Source organism: Sander lucioperca, chromosome 6 (assembly GCF_008315115.2).
Source record: "Sander lucioperca isolate FBNREF2018 chromosome 6, SLUC_FBN_1.2, whole genome shotgun sequence".
Taxonomy (NCBI): Eukaryota; Metazoa; Chordata; class Actinopteri; order Perciformes; family Percidae; genus Sander; species Sander lucioperca.
This window is the reverse complement of record NC_050178.1, coordinates 40,102,499-40,121,485: the sequence shown is the minus strand read 5'-3', so window position 1 is coordinate 40,121,485 and position 18,987 is coordinate 40,102,499. Positions and strand designations below refer to the sequence as shown.

General features: G+C 42.0%; 3 protein-coding genes across 4 annotated transcripts; 1 reads left to right on the top strand and 2 right to left on the bottom strand.

The window, feature by feature from the left end:
- Positions 1-165: 165 nt before the first annotated feature.
- Positions 166-4,547, bottom strand: LOC116065333 (glutathione hydrolase 7-like). Its single transcript, XM_036002511.1, has 15 exons — positions 4,353-4,547; positions 3,884-4,092; positions 3,658-3,809; positions 3,446-3,563; positions 3,181-3,248; positions 3,014-3,087; positions 2,724-2,905; positions 2,496-2,583; positions 2,278-2,408; positions 2,083-2,171; positions 1,319-1,471; positions 1,080-1,197; positions 849-986; positions 645-744; positions 166-556 (listed from the first exon to the last, which is right to left on the bottom strand). The coding sequence occupies exons 1-15, from the start codon at positions 4,480-4,482 to the stop codon at positions 405-407; spliced, it is 1,902 nt and encodes a 633-aa protein (XP_035858404.1). The 5' UTR covers positions 4,483-4,547; the 3' UTR covers positions 166-404.
- Positions 4,548-4,675: 128 nt separating this feature from the next.
- Positions 4,676-7,860, bottom strand: tp53inp2 (tumor protein p53 inducible nuclear protein 2). 2 transcript variants are annotated; one of them, XM_036002518.1, is made up of 4 exons: positions 7,680-7,860; positions 6,662-6,880; positions 6,257-6,359; positions 4,676-5,279 (listed from the first exon to the last, which is right to left on the bottom strand). In XM_036002518.1, the coding sequence occupies exons 2-4, from the start codon at positions 6,768-6,770 to the stop codon at positions 5,033-5,035; spliced, it is 459 nt and encodes a 152-aa protein (XP_035858411.1). In that variant the 5' UTR covers positions 6,771-6,880; positions 7,680-7,860; the 3' UTR covers positions 4,676-5,032. The 2 variants fall into 2 exon arrangements, with proteins under 2 accessions (XP_035858411.1, XP_035858412.1); XM_036002519.1 differs by having other exon boundaries at positions 6,662-6,877.
- Positions 7,861-10,068: 2,208 nt separating this feature from the next.
- Positions 10,069-13,517, top strand: snai1a (snail family zinc finger 1a). Its single transcript, XM_031279247.2, has 3 exons — positions 10,069-10,360; positions 10,888-11,403; positions 12,023-13,517. Exons 1-3 carry the CDS (start codon positions 10,285-10,287, stop codon positions 12,205-12,207), a joined length of 777 nt encoding a protein of 258 aa, XP_031135107.1. The 5' UTR covers positions 10,069-10,284; the 3' UTR covers positions 12,208-13,517.
- Positions 13,518-18,987: the final 5,470 nt, after the last annotated feature.

The following is an 18,987-nucleotide window of genomic DNA, read 5'->3' as shown; positions in this document are numbered from 1 at the left end:
TTGAGTGACAGGTTTTCTGCATGCAGACTTAACATGTGACATGTCCTACCCTGTGATCAGTTGGTATACACATCAGATTTACATAACAGCTATAATTTTCTTCAGCACAGTGACCAGCATAAAACCGTTGTCTGTTGTGCTTCATTTAAAAATCCATTTCATAATATCAGTTTTAAGACAATTCTTATGAGTAGACAATTTTGCCTTCTTTATTAGAAAGTACTTGTCTGAAGACTGCCCTCTGTTTGCTGGTGATCACAATAACATAACAGTATCACACTGGAGAACAACAACATAAACTTACATCATACAGTGCAACATGAGCTTATCCAGATACTACCATTTCATAATATGCTCTTGGGAAGATATTTATGAAAAAAATAAAGTTCATGAGAACAATAAAACTATGAGAAACTATCAGATAATTGAGGCACTGTTATGGCTGTAATGCTATCTTTGTTCCTCAGGATCCCCTGGACCACAGAGTTTATCTTCATTCTCTGAACTACATGATCCTTTTCATTTAAAAAATGCACACTCTCTTCTGGAAACTCCGCTGATGAGGGAGAGTTAGGAAAGTAGGAAATTATTAGTAGGAAGAATATGACTAATAATAATAACAGCAAAGGCAAATGTCAACTTACGGTCAACAAGAGGTCTGTTTGGCTGACTTTGCGGTTGGAGTCTTCTCAGGGAGAGGCTGTCATTTTTCTCTTTATGGAAGGACAGAGCACTGATCAACACCTAAAGCACACAAAAAGTCTAAATTATAGATGTTTTTGTATTAAAAATCCTAACATCTAACATTGAATCAGAGTCCAAACCTCGACAATGTAAAGTGATCAAACCTGGGTGATCACGCTCAAACTCTGTTGTCCAGCTGAACTGCTTAGTGCCATGTAGATTCCACATTTATGCCACGCTGGCACCACTATTGTGGGCATGAGAGATGACAGGGGCCTCTTTCCTGGCTGGACTCGGTTTTTCTATAGCACAATATCAAACAGTGAGCCATATTTCAAAATTATATTTTTGCAACTGGTTGATTTTATTGGGTGAGATTTCCAATGGTAATGCACCTGGTTGGTTAAGATTTGCCCTGGGCTTTTGCTTGGCCAGGAGAAGTCAAGCATGAGGCTGTTGAGAATAACACCTGACCGTGTTATGATTCTGCTCCCAAATGGCATGCTCAAGGAACTGCAAGATCATAAAGACAAGACCTAAGATCAAAAGAATGTCAGCGTGCCTAGCAGCACATACCAAACATATCCTCCTGGCCTGATTGCTTCTGTCAAACTGTAGGTAGTTACACCATCACCTTGCAACTGACACAATGAGGTCATCTGGTCCCATGACTACTACTTGTCCAGAAATCAGCTCTGTCTGTAGGGAGTGGACGATGGAGTCGTACTTGGGTGGAGAGGTTTGGGAGGAATTGATCCTCTGGTGAAGCACTTCAGCATGACTCTTACTTTAGCAAGAGCAGAGAGAAAATTAACAGGAAGTTCACTGTTGTACTGATAAGTTGGTTTGGTGTTGTGCAGTAGAGTTGGCAATCAATTATGACACAAAAGAAGTAACACATAAATACGAGAGTATTATGATTTATGACTTATCAGCTGAAATAGAGCTGAAATGCCTAGTTGATTAATTGAGCAGTCGATCAACAGAAAATAATTTCAATTAATCACATCAATCATTATGTATGTATGTATGTATGTATGTATGTATGTATGTATGTATGTATGTATATATATATATATATATATATATATATATATATATATATATATATATATATATATATATATATATATATATACACATACACACACACACACACACACACACACACACGTAAACTGAATATTGCTGGGTTTTAGACTTTTGGTTGGATAAAAACAAGACATTTGTAGACGTCCCCTTGGGGTTGTAGGTAACACGGGAATTTTTCCTACTTTCTGACATTTCATAGACAAAAGAATATATCAGTTAATCAAGCAAATAGTCTGATTAACCAATAATGAAAATAATCTTTAGTTACAGCCCTAAATGCAATTGTGATTCCTCAGTGGAGTTTACCTTAGCATGTCAGAGAGCAACTCAGTCACTGAAGAATTATATTTAGGGTCACCCAAACCACTCGCCATAGCTAAAGCTCCTTTCAGAGCCTTAACAGGGAAAAAATAAATCAATCATTCTAATGTAAGAGACCTAGCATTTTAACCAGACCATAATATAAAAACATTTGGATATTTAAGCTTTGCAATCCAGTACCTCAGCAACAAAGTGGTGTGTTTGATTTTCTGTGTTGTTGTTCCCATTGAGATGGAGGCCCTCCAAAACATTGAGCGCCAATATCAACACTGCACCAGCAGATGGGGGAGGAGGAACTTGAATAATAAATTCTATGACAGGAGTAACACCATAGATGAAGGTATCAAGAATACATACACATTTATGCAGTCCATTGTTGAAGAAAGTTTAGTCTTTACCATTGTACAGGCCTTCCACTGGCTGCTCCACTTGAACACTGTAGTTAATGATGTCGTCTCTGCTCAGGACCCCTCCATTAGTTTGCACCTTTGTAAGAAAAAGCACCAAAAGTTATTACATCACTGAAATTTGAATAATTGCAGTTGTTAAACTCAGATTAAAAGCAAATGTCACCCTATAATTTTGCCTATGAAACCAGACCTATTTAATATTTGGATGTCATTCACCTCATCTTCCATCTCTTGGGAGAGGTTTCCAGTATAAAAGTTTGACAGACCAGCCTCGAGGACTCCAGCCAGACTGGGCATCCTCAGAAATGAACCAGGAAGCAAAGCTTGGCCATCAGGGAGGAATATGTCCCTGAAACGTTGCGACAGCTGCTCACCTTTTACCTTTGATATAGCTTCAGCTGTAAAATGACACAAATGATGGTATATCGTCCTCAGGCTACATCATCATGTTATATTGTGATTAAGCGGTTAAGTGACAAAATGTAAAGAATGATGGTTTGACTCACCAAGATCGAAAGACACATTGAAACCTTCTTTGGCGACAGCAGCGGCTCTGTTGACCACATCCTCCCATGATAGACTGCAGAGATTTTGTGGTAAGACATTTGACTTAAGGATTGAAAAAAAAAAGACTAAACACCAGATCATTTTCACTTTGTCTAAACTCTTTTACCTCCCGTACAAGCTGTGAGCACAGTGTAACCCTCTGAGCAGACCTGGCACACCCACTTGCAGACCTGCCTGAATGGATGAAGTGAGATTGTACAGTACATGTTAAATAATAAAATCTTGGCCGGGGCTCACTTGTAAAAGAGATTTTAATCTCAATGTGATTTTTTTTCCCTAGTAAAATAAAAGGTTAAATAAAAAAAATAAAATAAAAAAAAGATTGTACAGTACATGCTAAATAATAAAATCAAAAAACACCTTTACATTACCTTTAGTTCTGAAACATTCCGCAGCATCTCCTCTTTAAGTGCTTTAGGTGCAGTTCCCTGAAAATTAATCACCCTGGTTTCATTCTTATGGATGTCATGAACCTGCATCACCCCACCTCTACAGAAAGAGAATGAGCAAAGGACGAATTTGTGATCAGATACATCCATGTATATTTTACACTCAACATATCAACAATAGGTCAGTCACATACCCACCAACACCTGACACATGTGGATGCACAACACCCAAACACAAGGCGGCAGAGATGGCCGCATCCACACTGGATCCACGATCACGAAGGACTCTCTGGCCGAGTGCAGTGCAGCGCTCGTGATCCGACACTACCTCACCTTTTACAAACATCTGAAAAGTAACTGTAATGAGGATAAATAATGCACTTGTGGTAATGCTTGTATATGTTATATGGCACGACATACCAAACGTCCCCCTAGGTAAATATTCAGGATCAAAGCAATGGTCACTCCAATGACAAAGGCGATAGATACAGCATAAACACATAGGAGTGTGTCCTGACTGGAGCAGTCCTTGTCTGTCTCTTTGAGGTTGGAAAGGCTTCGGTCAAACAAATTTGGGCTACCAGAGGCCAGCTGTTTCAGAGGGATGTCCTTTGGGAGATGGCTGAGGTCTGTTGAAGCAGCAAGGAAACAAAATAAACCTTTACCACAGTGGAAATGTTTTGGGTTTACAAGCCATATAATAGTTTTCAGTCCAGGTCCTCAAGACCCAGAGATCCTGCTTGTTTGCCCGCCTTAACATCTAATCAGGGGATTTACAGTGTTGCAAATTAGCATCGTGGCAGGGATCAGTAGGAGAAAAATACAGCAGCATATTGTGTGCTGAGAGCCAGTATTGTAAACTATTTAGGCTATATTTGTATCCTCTCACCACAGTTTTTATTCCAGTCACAGGTAAAGTCCCTTGGTGATGAGCCATCAGCCAATTGAGATGAACGAGCAATACTTTTGTAACTGAATGTTAATGGCCTGTTAAGTTTTGTTTCAAGAGTAACATCCATCCTCACTGGCTAAGTCAATTCAAGAACAGTTCTTCACAGGCCTCCTTAACTGAACACCAATCAAACACAGCAGGTGTAATTACTTCCCAACTAATTCCCAACCAATGAGATCTCAACATTTGCATCACTCAAACTGTGAGCTGTTCAGTATTATTTGGACATACTTGGACTGACTCATAAATAAAACACAAGCTGCAAACTCATCATTTTTATTTCCGTATAAAAAAAAGGATCAAACCAGCTACATACAGGTAAATAAATGCACGTCGATACACAAATTACAGCACTTTGTCCTAAATGTTAGAGGATACATTTTGCATAGGCTGCAGTCATCCACATGTATAAATCCACATGCACGCAAACAAGAAAACATAGTGTATTTCATTTCATGAGGTGAAAATCTTAATTCCAAACTCATATACAGTACGAGTTATAACATAGCTGCCTGTTGTGTTGTTCTTGTGAATGGTTATCTTCGTGTATTGGAATATGTGTTTAATAAGTATGGGATTATTTCTTGGTTAATATTTGCAGTTGTACAACCAGAGCCTCAGTGGCTTATGTTGCGATGTCCTGGCTGTTGGAGGTGGAATGAGTGATGCTGGACTCCTTGGCGAACACGGTTCTGGCGCTGAATGGCGTTACGAGACATTCGGTGCGGGTCTGCCCAGGCCTTAGCCTTCTGGATGCAGGTTAACTGTGTCACTTCTTCCAAAGCTTTAGGCTGAGAAACAGAGCCTGTGATGGCTCGACCTGTGGTACTGCTGCTTTGAACTGTGGGTTCTTGGTCTAACACACTGGAGAGAAACAAAAGCAAGTATTTGAATCTAACAAACTGAGTTGGTGTTCATCAATACAAGTTAAAGGGATAGTTCTGATCTTTTGAAGTAGGGTTGTATGAGGTACTTATCCAATGTCACTGTATTACCTACAGTAAATGGCTGACGGCACACATCCAGTTTAGAGATGCAGACGGGAGTCCCGACATGGAAGTTAAGCAATATACTGCTGTGGACAGGGGCACACAGCAAAACATATTTTAGGCCCCAGAATGAGCCCCACCTAAAAAAAAAAAAAAAAAAAAATCAATATCAATTTAAGTGTACGCTATTTTTAAAATATTTTCACTGCTCCACCTTGCCATCTGACAGCCCTTTACGCAGGGAATTGAAGCCATTATCTATGCTCTCCTCAAAGCCGCCAGACTAATTTTACCTTGCAGAACACAGGAGATACTGGTCTACTGCTGCCTCAATGGGTTAGTTTGTTTGTGTTATTGTGTGACTGTGGTGTTTATTAAAAGGGTTAGGAACTAACAAAATTAACAAAACTAAGAAACTAACCAATGGAGGCAGCAATAGACCAGCAACTCCTGTGTTCCACAAAGTAAAATTACTGTTTTTGTCAATGGAGTCTGGACTTTGAAGAGAGAGGTATAACGGCTTCAGTTCCCCGTCGTAAAGGGCTGTCTGACGGCAAGGTAAAGCGGTGAAAGTATTTTAAATATAGCATGCACTCAAACTGATATTGATATTTTTAGATGCCCCCGTCCACAGCAGTACATTGCTTAGCTTCCGTGTCGGGACTCCCGTCTGCTTCTCTAAACTGGAGGCATATGTAGACCACCCTCTACTGTAGGTAATACATGGAATATGTGAGAATAAAACTGTGTTTTAACTGCAATGTTTATTGTTGGTATACAGTTGAATTATTTTTTCACCCTCAAATGTAATATGGTAATGATTTCTTGAAAGGATTCCTCCTGCTCCCTCACCTCATGTCAGTTTCCATGTTTGCAACTGTGTCTCCATGAAGAGCAGAGTTTGGTGGTTGGGTGTCGGTAAGCTCTGCACCCTGGTTCTCCACTGAACCGGTCTCTGTGGAGACAGAAAGAAGTTTTGTCATATACCTATAACAATATTCAATATACAGTAATTAATATACGTACTGTACTGTGTGGACAAAAAAAAACCACTTATGATATTAAGGTGCACAATTCTCTAGCTAAATAAATAACAGGTGAATTATTGAAAAATAAAATCTATGGCATATGAATTAAGAAATATCTTTTAAGATGTCATTCTTTGTGTTTAACTGTTTGGCTTAATTTGCATCCTTATGATTTGTGATACATTTATTTCAACCATTCATTTCAACCATACTGAATAACGTGACTGACCTTGATGACTGACAACAAGCCACCCTTCTTCCACCACTTCTCCAGACTTGATATCATCAGGGTTTTCCTCCTCTCCCCCAAAAAACAGACGGGTGATCGTTTTGAACATTGCTATTTTCTTTTTGTCTTCCCTTGAGGTGTTTGTCTTTGCTGTTGTTCCCGTCTTCTTTCCCTTCTTTGTTCAGCAGAAAGCTCAGGTGTTGTGAGAGTCTTTATCTGCTAATGACAAGAAAAATGCTGGCTCATGGAGTCATATGTTTACACAGCACCATTGCTACCTTCAGTAATGATGATCCCTGTTTGACTGTTTGGGAGTGATGCCAAGAGACCCATCCTTCATTATTTTATTTTTTTTCAAAATTCAAGCAATCTGGGTCAGCTGACTAGGATGTCCAATTACATTTGTTGTGGTTTCAATAATGATGCCCACTCCCTCAGAATTTCATTGTTAGGGTCCATCTGTCTCTAGATATATGGGGGAGGGGCTTTTATTAAACATCTGAGTGCAAAGCCTCTGGTCTGCACCTCGCCTGAAATGGCTCCATGTTGAGCCAGTGCACTTAATTAATAATTAATATGGAATTCATTTTTTGCAGTGCACACTTACTGTAATGATGTCATCTTGCTATTGGGTTGTGTTTTCACTCACTGTCATGCAATGCGATACACACCACAAAAAGAATACGATTAAAACACTACTGCAGCCACAGAAATCAAGTCTCCACTGAATCAAACATGTCTCACTCACTCACTGAATTCAGTTTAAATGTTTTTTAGACATTATTTCAGGTCTTTTGGTCCCAAAGTGGTTTGCAGTAATATATCGTTATACGATCCACGTTCCACGGCTGCTACCAAACTAACCTTGACAGTCTGCAGTATACGTCAAATCCAATTTTGGGACAATAATCGAACAAAATATGTCTCTATGTCAACAACTATGACATTGGTTGTGTATTGTCTCACACACACAGCCATGAATTCCTGTAAATGAACTGTAGCTCTGCAGTGTCCTTACCTGTCTCAGTTTCAGTCGCAGACCATTGTGTGGTGGTGTTAATTGGCAAATTTCCAAAGGTACCTTAATTGTTTGCCTATGAAAGCCTGTAACTGTTACAACTAGACAAGGCTGTTGTTCTTCTATATTTCAAATCTCCAACCGATCACAGACAACAGAAGACCCGCCCATATCCCCGCCCACCAGGAGTAACACACCAATCAGAGGCCGCGGACTAAGACTGCGCTTTAATTTGATTCTTGTAACGCTCTCAAACATCTCTGTCAAAAAATGTTCACTCTTATCCGTTGTTGGTTCTTCGCACGTCTGCCCAGCTGTCTAACCTGCACCATGGTTAATCAGAATCAGCTTTATTGTCCAGATTTGCGTAAACAAACAAGGAATTTGACTCCGGTTATATATATTATAATATCATATATAATAATATATTATATCCGAAGCAATGATACCCACAGTAAATTATTTGACCAAATAAAACTGTTGTGCTAAAATTAACCTATACTAAAATTAAAATTAAACTTCTCTTGATAAGTGTGTGTGTGTGTGTGTGTGTGTGTGTGTGTGTGTGTGTGTGTGTGTGTGTGTGTGTGTTTGCGTGTGTGTTTGCGTGCGTGCGTGTGTGTGTGTGTGTGGGTGATCAGATTCGATGATGGAGACCAACTTTACCTACACTTGATGTACCGTAGTAGGCCTATACACTTTGAGTAGCTTTCTTCAGTAAATCTAACTGAGTACTTCAGTATTGGTGATGCTCTGTGAAAGTGGCTTATAATGTTCAAGGTGAAAGGCCAACACGATGACATGCCACTATATGCTACTATTCAAATTCAATATAATCACAAAAAGCACAAAACAAGTCAAAAAAAGTCACTGCACACACCTTCTGGGCTTTTGGGGACATTTTTAATACCTGGAGACACAAGACAAACAAACTCCACAAAAAAAGAAAAATTAACCTTCACTTGGAAAGACATTTTTTCTGATTTGTATTTTTTATTTGGGTGCACCCTTTCAGTTTAATTTAAATTACAGCATATTTGCCAAAGAACTTTGCAGCATTACTTAAATAGTTGCACAAATTATGCTTTTTACCCCAGCATACACAATGCTAAACAATATTGTATTCATGCGGTAAGAACACAGTGGTGAGTGTTCATCTGCTAGCATCCTGTCCAATTTGTAGTGATATTGATGCTGTAATCCTAACTTGTCTTGACTGCAGTTCAGCAGTCCAATATTTCAATGTTTTAATAAAGATTAGGAGTGGACAAAGTCAGGTCAGTGGGACAAAAAACTAAAATAACCGATTGATTTTTACTGTAGCTGTGTGAAGATATTATAGAGACCAAGAAGGCCTATGGGACACGCGTTGTTTAAATCTCCTCTTTTACGGGTGACACAACTTTGGATAGCTATCCCTTGAGACTGTATCGATGCTCTGATTGACTGGGACCCTCTGTAACATCGCCACCCAGTGTTATGGCATGGACTGGTAACATGTTATTACTCCCTTTCTTTCGGAAGATGGTGCAGTTACTCTACTAAAGTTGTTAAAAGGCTCCAAGACTGAGACGGCCATGTGTTATCAAGGTGTAGCTTCATTGAATTAAGTTTGGCTGGTCCGATGACACTGTCACGCCACCAAATTAACACAGTAACAGTCTTACAACACGGGGCACTCTGAGAACAATAGCTTTCATGAAATATGAATGCTTACAGTCATCTTAACTTAATGTAAATTACACTTATAATACATATTGTGCACATTCGTGATGTTTTTATGTTTAGACCTCATTCCCTTCTTAATTCCCCAAATGATGGAAAGACTTATGACTGAGTATGAGAACAATACCAAAGTCATCCAAAGACATGCATACTTGGTGAACTGGAGACTTTAAATGAATCACATGTACTGTGTTTATCTCTACACTGTGCTGGACTGTCGACCTGTCTTGTCGGCTGCAGAGGACAGTTTGATAATGTTCAGCACACATTAGAAACAGCAGGAATTCCCTACATATGTAGTCATACTTGGTGCTGTAGTGTTTAAAAGGCGAATTTATCTATGCAACAGAACTGGCAAATTGCTTTTCATCACCTTCTCAAGTATCTAACTGCATTATTGGACCACACATTGTGACGTGATTATTTATAACATTCACGCGGTCATTTACACATAGTCATAATAATTTGCTACTGTTCCTTCACCTTTTCTTGTCTGCAGGTCAACATCAATGGATTCCCGTGTGTAAACGCGGTGAAGCTCGTGTTTTTGTTGTTGTAAAGTGCGTGAGCATGAAGGCTTCATCCTGCGCATTTGAGCAGTGATACGGGAGGTGGGGAGGGCCCTCGGGGCGAGCACACCCCTATCGCCTGTGTCAGAGTATTTCAGAACAGAGGCCAGTATTTAGTCATTCTGCATGAAAGCCATACACACACTTGCCTGCTCAAGTCCACTCTAACTTGTGGACTATAGGAAGATATTTCTCTGTTTCCTGCGTATCCGAGGACCACGATTTGTTTTGCCCTTTTTCATTTTTGTAGACACTGTGCGTCGTGACCACAGGATACTTTTACGCACAATTATTTAACACTCACAAGGACAATGCCTCGATCTTTCTTGGTCAAAAATTACTTCGCGAAACAAAAGCCAAACTACAGTGAACTGGAATGTCAGAATGGTGAGTTGAGAATCTTTTTTTTTTATGGATTATGAAAGCACAAGTGTTTACACTACTGCGCAAACTAACTTAAGCGCCTCTTTTCTCAAGTGTAGTTGTGATTTTTTTTTAGTTAAATGTACGTACATTTTGGAAAAACAGTTTTTGCTTTTTGTGCCTGGTTCAGCTACCAACCCGGCTACTCCCTGTTCAAGTCGGGGCCCGTTAGATGCACTTTCCCCCCTTTCTGCAACCAGACAGAGCTCCATTCATGTTACAAGCCCTTGTGAATACGTGGGAGGAAACGGCCCATGAAACCTTCCCATGGCTCCAGCTTTTTGCTTAGTAAATGCTGAGAAAAAAACATGAATGTATCACTTAAATGAATACAGGCAGTATAGGTGTAGTTGGTGGAAGTTTATAAGACCCCTTTTTAAATCGTGCATTTTTTGTCTATTGTTCTATAATTAAAACAAATATCATTGGACTTTATGTGTACTGTCTGATACTGGCTTTATGTTTGAACCATCCTCTCCCTTCTGTCTCAGACACTTCACTGGAGAGGTATCCTTTTGCTGAGCTCTCATCAGGGGACAACACCTCTACAGCCACCTGTTTCACAACAGGTCTGGTGTGGGACTTAAGTGTCCTGCCCACCCTCTACCTGCCCACCTCCCAAACAGAGCCCTCTGCCACCCCAGGCCCCCTGGACCTCAGCTCCCCTTCCAGTCTCAGCAGCAGCGCCAGCAGTTGTGGAGAGGAGGATGAAGGACGCACCTCAGACCCCCCCAGCCCTGAACCTGTACACACGTATGCTCCTCGCCAGCGGATGAAATGCACTGGCGTTATGCCTATCAGTCCCCCTGAGGAGGAGGAGGAAACGGAGGCCCCCGTCACAGCAGCAAGGCCAGCCTTTCTCTGCAAACACTGCCCCAAAGAGTACACCAGCCTCGGGGCTCTGAAGATGCACATCCGCTCACACACCCTGCCCTGTGTGTGTACCACCTGTGGAAAGGCTTTCTCCAGGCCGTGGCTGCTGCGCGGCCATATCCGCACACACACAGGTAAGATCAATGTCTACAACATTACATCTGGATTTACATCATTCCTCATCTGCTAAATTTCCACATTATTGTTGATTCATGAGTGACAAAGTCAGCGTAGGTGTTGCTAATTGTGAGTCAACAGGTCCCTTCTTCATCATTTGGGGTGTGAAGTGAAAGGGCAGGATATCCATGATAATCAGTTTGATGAGCAACACTTGATCAGCAGACATTATCACATAGGGTAGCCCTCTGTAGACCCTGTGCTCATTGATCATTCATTGTGTTTAATGTCCCAGCAACAATGACTCGTCAGCTAATGATCTTATCGCGGCTGCTGGGGAAGACAGCAGATTGGGGACACAGGAGTGACAAAAGGTTTAAAGAATGCCTGAAGGCTATCACTGAGCACTTTGTACCTGCAACAACTTGTTCGCATGCTAATCTCATTTGGCTCTGATTGAATCATGCTAATTCCGTCAGGCTCCAACCCCACCAGTCTACCGTGTGCTTCTTTATTATCTTCAGAATGTGTGTGAGGTGTTAATAGAAGGCTCTTGTGAACTCAGAGATGCTTGACACTATATAAGGGGTGCCAGTTAAGTTATATGACGTGTGTTTCCTCCCTTTCTCTGTCCAGGTGAGCGCCCTTTCTCCTGCCCCCACTGCAACCGGGCCTTCGCTGACCGCTCCAACCTGCGGGCTCATCTGCAGACCCACGCTGAGGTGAAGAAGTACCAGTGTGGCGTCTGCTCTCGCACCTTCAGCCGCATGTCGCTGCTGCAGAAACACAGCTCCTCCGGGTGCAGCTCCTCCATGGTGTGAGACACCACAGAGAGAGACAGGGTACCCAGTCAGAGCTCAGGGCAGTGGAGGGCTATTGGCCACGGAGAGGGGGTCTACACAAGCCCAGCTGGCCTGTTGACGACACGTAAGGCCACAAAGAACATGAAGTGGCCTTCTTTAAGAGACCTGGAGGGAATAAAGCCTAATTCTGGATTTTACTTTACAAGCCGTTTAGCTTCTCTGCTCTGTGAAAAAAATACATCTGAGGAGTAGATTTTTTCTTCCAATCTAGATTGAGGTCTTGAGGCTGGACCAAATCTGAACTGAGCAATGCTGACAGTCACTTGATATCAGCCCATTTGTTGCTATTGTGCCCATTCCAAAGACCAAATATGTAGTGAACTCATTGGGGTAAGAGGTGTTCTTTCCTGTCTCTGTCCTGGTGCTGGCCAGCTCAGGATCATAGCCTAGACACAGCTGCCGAGAGGTAGGGGTGCGTGGGTGGAATAAATCTCTCAGCATGCCTCAAAACACACACACACACACACACACACACACACACATACACACATAAAGCAAATGCACACACAGCTGTCCCTGGTACTGTGGTGTAGATAGACGAGGTGCTAACAGGTGCTACAGCCATGACCTTCGCTGGCTGATAGCAGGTGACTTCTACTGCCCTTGGTTTGCTTAAGAAAAAAGAGGAAGCATGTCATCGCCACAAATTTGGCATCATTAAGTCTTTTTTCACCAGTGAGGATCATTTTAAGCCTCTATTTTGTCTACATCCAAACCTTCTCGCTAATCTGATGATTTTCAGAGATAGGAAAAGCCATGCTGTCTGTTATTGTCCAAAGAAGCTTCACTTTGCAGCACCGCTGCAATGTGGATGACAATGCAAGCTATGCACTCAAGGTTAACACAGTGTTAATAATACCAGCCAAAGCCATATTTTGTAACTTAAATGAATTTGTGCCTTGAAATTGTATGCCTTTTGAAACAAAAATGTGCCTTTTTTACCTCAGTATTTGTCGATTTAAAATTAACATTGATTGCAGTATTAGTAGAAGTTAGAGCCAACAGTTTGAAATGCAAGAAGGCTGGGACCAAAGATTTTTAAGGTTTACACCATGAAGACATGGTTGGCGTATATGTGATCAGAACTAAATAGACAGTACAAAGATGAAAATTAACTTTCCCAAACATTTTATGGCAGTGTTTTATAGTGCAATGTGCAGATGATGCGTTATTTCAATTTTTTTACCATGCTTGTGTGTTCACTTCCATTTCTTGTATGTTGTAACTGATAAATTTCCATTCAATAAAGTAATTTATGTTTATTAAAACTTGCTTTTTCATTGGCATTAGCGTTAAAATCCACACTTGTACAGTTTGATCTCTTATACAAACTGATACAAACTGGAAATGGGCGCAGTCAAGACGTTGGTCATAAAAGGTCTGTTTGATCATTAACTGGGAGATTTCGGTTCAGCATCTTGATATAAGGTGTGGAGAGTGAACTGACCATTGTGGTGAAGCTGAATTGCAGATGTGCAGGTGAACACACTGTGTGATGGACGGGAACAACTGATCGCACCTGCTTCCAGTTTCCACCTGCCATCTACGTCTCACTGTCACTGTGTAAACACTGCTGGATATGTGAATGTGAGTGTGTGTTTGCGTGTACCGTGAAAAGAGAACTTGAGTGAAAGTCAACTTCTGTTTTCAATCAATCCCAGGATTTAACATTAATTCATATGTGCTCACTACAGCTCTTAAAATAACTTTAAGGTGAAATTCTATTAAGCCATATGCGTAATTGCAGTGTGTGTGTTTTTTTTTTTCCTCTTCAGGGAGAGTATAACATTCTCCTCTTCCTCTGCCTAGACAGTGAGTCATTCTGCACAGACTGGAGCTGTAGGTTCCCATGGCTCCTCTGCTCTCAGTCAGTAAGTCAGGCCACTAGTCAGTCAGTCAGTTAGTTGGTGTGCGTGGGCTGAGGCCCAGTCAGGCCAGCACAGAGTGAGGTAAGCTGTTCCACGGCACAGTTTCTTATTTCTTACTGAGTCAGGGAAATGTACTCCGTTACCAGCCAGAACGACCACTGCATCATGTAGCAGGGACTCACATCACACACTCAGTACTTTAAACTAAATATCTTATACATATTCCCAAACATCTGTGCACAAACACCAACCAGGTCCAATATGGAACTAATGTGAGAGTCCCTGATTGTAGTTCCTTTGGCCATTACGCTCTCATATCCTACCCAGGATGCTCTTGGATAAAAGGGCTATTAAAATATCAGCTGTTGGAGATTAGCTCAGGCCTATAATTCTGATGATGTCAGCTGGTATGTTCTGAGGTGAGTTTGTTAGCTCTGCTAGCAAAGACAATTGGAACAAGTCCCTCATTTAAACTTTACTTTATTCTCAAGTTTGCTTTTTATGATGATTTTCATCTCCCTAGTTTTTCCCATCACCTCGATTTTTTTACTACAATGACAAGGGTGTTGCGCCTCAAGAATTGGTGAGCAGCTTTTAATTTTTTTTAAATTATTTAATACTCTAGATCAACATTACAGCACATCTTGCCTTCCACTATCTTTCTAGTATTTCGAGGTCACCATTGCTACAGAAGCTGCACAGCCTCATATGGCCAGTAAAAACTCATACATTCAAATCTTTGCTGCATCACAAGTTACTGTACTTATTTCTGCCTTTTTATAGAGAAATGAAAACACAACACGCTCCCCTTCTTGTTCCTTGGGGAGAGTGGAGGGCCTGGAACTGAAATCTGAGAGCGTTTTCCTGCTGTGTGCTTTACAGTGCCAGAACACTCACTGTAATTTACCAAAAGTGGCTGCTATTTATGCCATAAAGCATGTGTTTAACATTCCTGAACCCCACTGTGTTTGTGTATTCCTTGCTCTCTCACTAGCTCGCTCTCTCCCACTCACTCTCTTGCCTGCCTCTACGACTGTATTTCTATTTGTGTGTGTGTGTGTGTGTGTGTGTGTGTGTGTGTGTGTGTAGTGAGTGGAAACAGTCCCTACAGAGCAGCAGCCCTTTCCCTTTTCACAGAAGGATCATCTCTCCCCCTCTGAGACAAGGCCGACAGGAAGTGGGAGTTTACGTTGGCCTACTTTACCCAAAAAAGCAGCCTGGGTGGAGGAGCTGCAGAGCTCAACTGCTGTTTCTGCTGCTGCTGCCACTGGTGCACTTTGCCACGACCAGCGCCATGTCCCATCCCCCCATCAGCTGTCCCAACCATGCCTGCTCTTTTAGCCAAGTTTTCGGGGTAGAGTTGGGTGGCCATGAACTATAGAGTGGCCTTCGGCGCAGCAGCAGTTGGGGCTCATGGCCTGAGAGACAGGAAGAAGCTGTCAACATCTCATAAACAGGACTCATCCTGCACTCATGACACACAAGACCTGGAGAGAATTCTCCCAGGAAAAGCCTTCAGACACCCACTTTAACTCCAGACTGTGGTTCAGCCTGGTGCTTGTCAGTGACCTGATCAAGATGAACCACAACACAAACATTGAAAATGCATACACCACCTTTCACACTTGTGACCATCACCTGAGAGTCAGTAGTCATTTTACTGAGACATTACAGTCACTTGATAATAAGCTGATTATCAGCAGTGGGCCATCCAAATAAAGTGTGACCTGTTATTTGGGAATTGCAATGTAAGTATAACCTCAACAGTGGGTTGGTGTGACAAGGCAGACATGTGGGGGAATGGAAGCACATCCATTATCATGCTTTATGTTTAGGAATAGAAACACTGTGCTGTTTTGATAGCATTGACCATCCTATCCTCAGCTGTACCCCTCAAGCACCTCTCACCTCATGTTTTAATTAGCACATCTCAATGTCTGTCACCTTGTTCAAGAGCACTTCATTACTCTCTAGTGTTTTGGTGTTAAGAATGTCTAAAGTTTTGTGGGATGTCTTGTCCCTGGAAGATCTTCTGCAGTGTCGTCTCAGTCTTAACACAGTAAGGTTCAGAGTACTGATGTAAATGTGAGAATGCAGAGCTAATTCCTCTCCGCTGAGCTGAAAACAGGCCTGAGACACAACCGCTGCATCTGGTAAATAAGAAGGCCAACTGCGGTAACACCACAAGTATGCTTAATGATGGATTTGATCAGGCTGTGGAGTTGCCCCAAGGCTGGATTGGAGAAGTGGTTGGGTGGGTTAGGGGATGGGGGTAGGGGGGCATATTAAAGAGTAATGAATCACACACTCAGTCACAGGGTCGCCGACTATGAATGTGCTCTCTGTTGGTTTTCCTGGAGCCTGGAGTTTACTAACTGATGACGCAGGCTGGACTTGATCAGAGACATGTGTTGCTGTGGACTCGATGCCAGTGAGAAGCATAGCCAGCGAGAGGAGAAGGGGGAGAGGTAGAAGGATGGATGGCGCCTGAGCTTTCTGCTTTCCTCTGTGTGTCCTTCTGGGCATTGCCTCACACTGGGGCTAGTGCGATTGGAGAGAAGAAGGAGGGAGAAAACAACCCAACTTCTACCCTGGGACAGGAAACGAGAAATTCTTAGAGAGTATCCTGACCCAGCTTTCTTAACTATCGTTACTCCCAAATTCTTGTGTGGCATCTCAGCGAGCTAAGGAGCAGCACGTCTGCTGAACACAAAAGCACCCCAAACTGATTTTCTTCCGATCTTAACAGAATGAAAAAAAAGAGGATCATTGTGTGACTCTTTTTAACCAAACAAGACAGTCCACAGCCATGCTAGCAGCTCTGAGAGGCTGCACTTACAATAGGCAATAGGCAGTGGTGCTTTGAGCTCAATGCTAAAAAAAAGAATGTCAGTATGCTAACGTGCTTACAATGACAAAGCTAAAATGATGATGTTTAGCAGATATGTTTACCATGTTCACCAACTTAGTTTAGCGTGTTAGCATGCTAAAATTTGCTAATTTGCCCTAAACACAAAGTACAGTTGAGGCTGATGGGAATGTCATTACCTCTGCAGATTTTTGGTCTTAAACCAAAGTACAAAAATTAAGGGATCACTAAAGTGATAACAATTCATCCTGAGGGAGAAATGGATGTGTGTGCCAAATTTCATGACAATCCAAATAATGGTGGTGGAGATATTTCCCAAATACACACTACAGAAAAAGTCAGAGGATCTCCAGAGTCTGTAGGAAACATCCTCTGAACACAATAGCACCTTTAACACATGCACTACAAACCTGAAATTATCTAGACATTACCCAGCTGAGCTGTATGTGAAAACGGGTAAATGAAAATGTCTGAATCAGTTGGATTGGACATGAACCGCTCTTTACCCTGCCAGCTCCCACATAACAAACCGACATTGCCATCCATAGAGCCATGCCGCTAGCACGACTAAAAACAGATAAAGTCCCCACATGTTAAACCCATACTTAAGACTCCTCTTCACCTGACAATGGAGGTAATATCATATCCAGTTAACTCTGTTCTTTAAAAGCGAGTGGTAAATAGATTTGTTAATCTATGACAAAGTTATCATGTAAAACAGCACATTCACCTGTTTGCCACAACATAATGCACCTGAGCATACTTTCCCATACAAGGTGCAAGAGGACGTTGAGCTGTTGCCGAAGGCACTGACATAGTATTATGAAAGAGGTCATGTAGTTTTCTGCCAACTTGTCAGCACATGTCATGGTGTAACAGTATGTAAACAGTATCAGGTGGTACGTATTGTCTCTCACTTGATTTTGATTTGTTGAAACTTAGAAAGCTGTGTGTGAAAAAGAGAAGCACCTACTCGGGCAAGCCGGATCATGCCATGACTAAATGTGTCGCACACGTGAATAGCACTGACAGGAAGAGGATTGCTAATTGAGTTATGATCAGTGTCTTTTGTGTGTCATTTCCCATGAACAGCTTTACGTGTTCACAGATTCTTAAAGCCACACCGGTATGAGAGATAGAGGTGTCGAGTGCTTCCCATTTGTTCCAATGGAGATCAAAGGAAGTTAAGACTGGAGGTATTGCGCACCACGAAAAGATGCATGGCATCAAAACCCTTCTACAGACAGTAAACACCAATAATCTGCTTCATGTACACACACACTCACTCACACACAGTGTACATACGACAGCTGTCATATTGTCATAGATCACCACACATGCTGTCACACTGTCTACAACATCCCCAGATACAAACACACAGACGTAGGTGAATACACAGGCGTACACACTGAGGAGTGCTCTTCTGTGTGGGAGGCCTACGCAGCAGCTGGTTATGATGGAAAACACCCGGCACTCCCACCGACACCCCACAGGCCGTCCCTGTCATTGTGATGCACCGGGGGGGCAGCTGATTCCCCAAAGCCTCCAAGACTCCAGACCTGGGGGAGAGTGGCCTATTCATCAGCGGTCCAGCTTTCAAACAACTCCGCTAGTTGATTCTACACAGTTGGTTCCCAAACAATAGAAACATACACACACACACACACACACACACACACACACACACACACACACACACACAGGCAAGCAAGGAAGCAGTCGTGCAATCCCAAATCTATGCACGCACACAGACACATGCACACAGTCCTGCACATGTTGAAGCCATTATCCTGTTGCTTGTTAAGTCATTACTCTATAGCTTGTTATTTTCTCAAGCAAGAGAAAGCAATCTATCCACAAAGGAGTGCTGAGAGATTTGCCACCCGACTGAGCCTTGGGATATGGGAAGTTACCCTGAAATTTGAGGAATGTGGTGAGGTCTGAAACCTAAGGAACAGAGAAAAAAAATCTTCTTCTAGAACAGTGAAGCTTCTTTCCTGG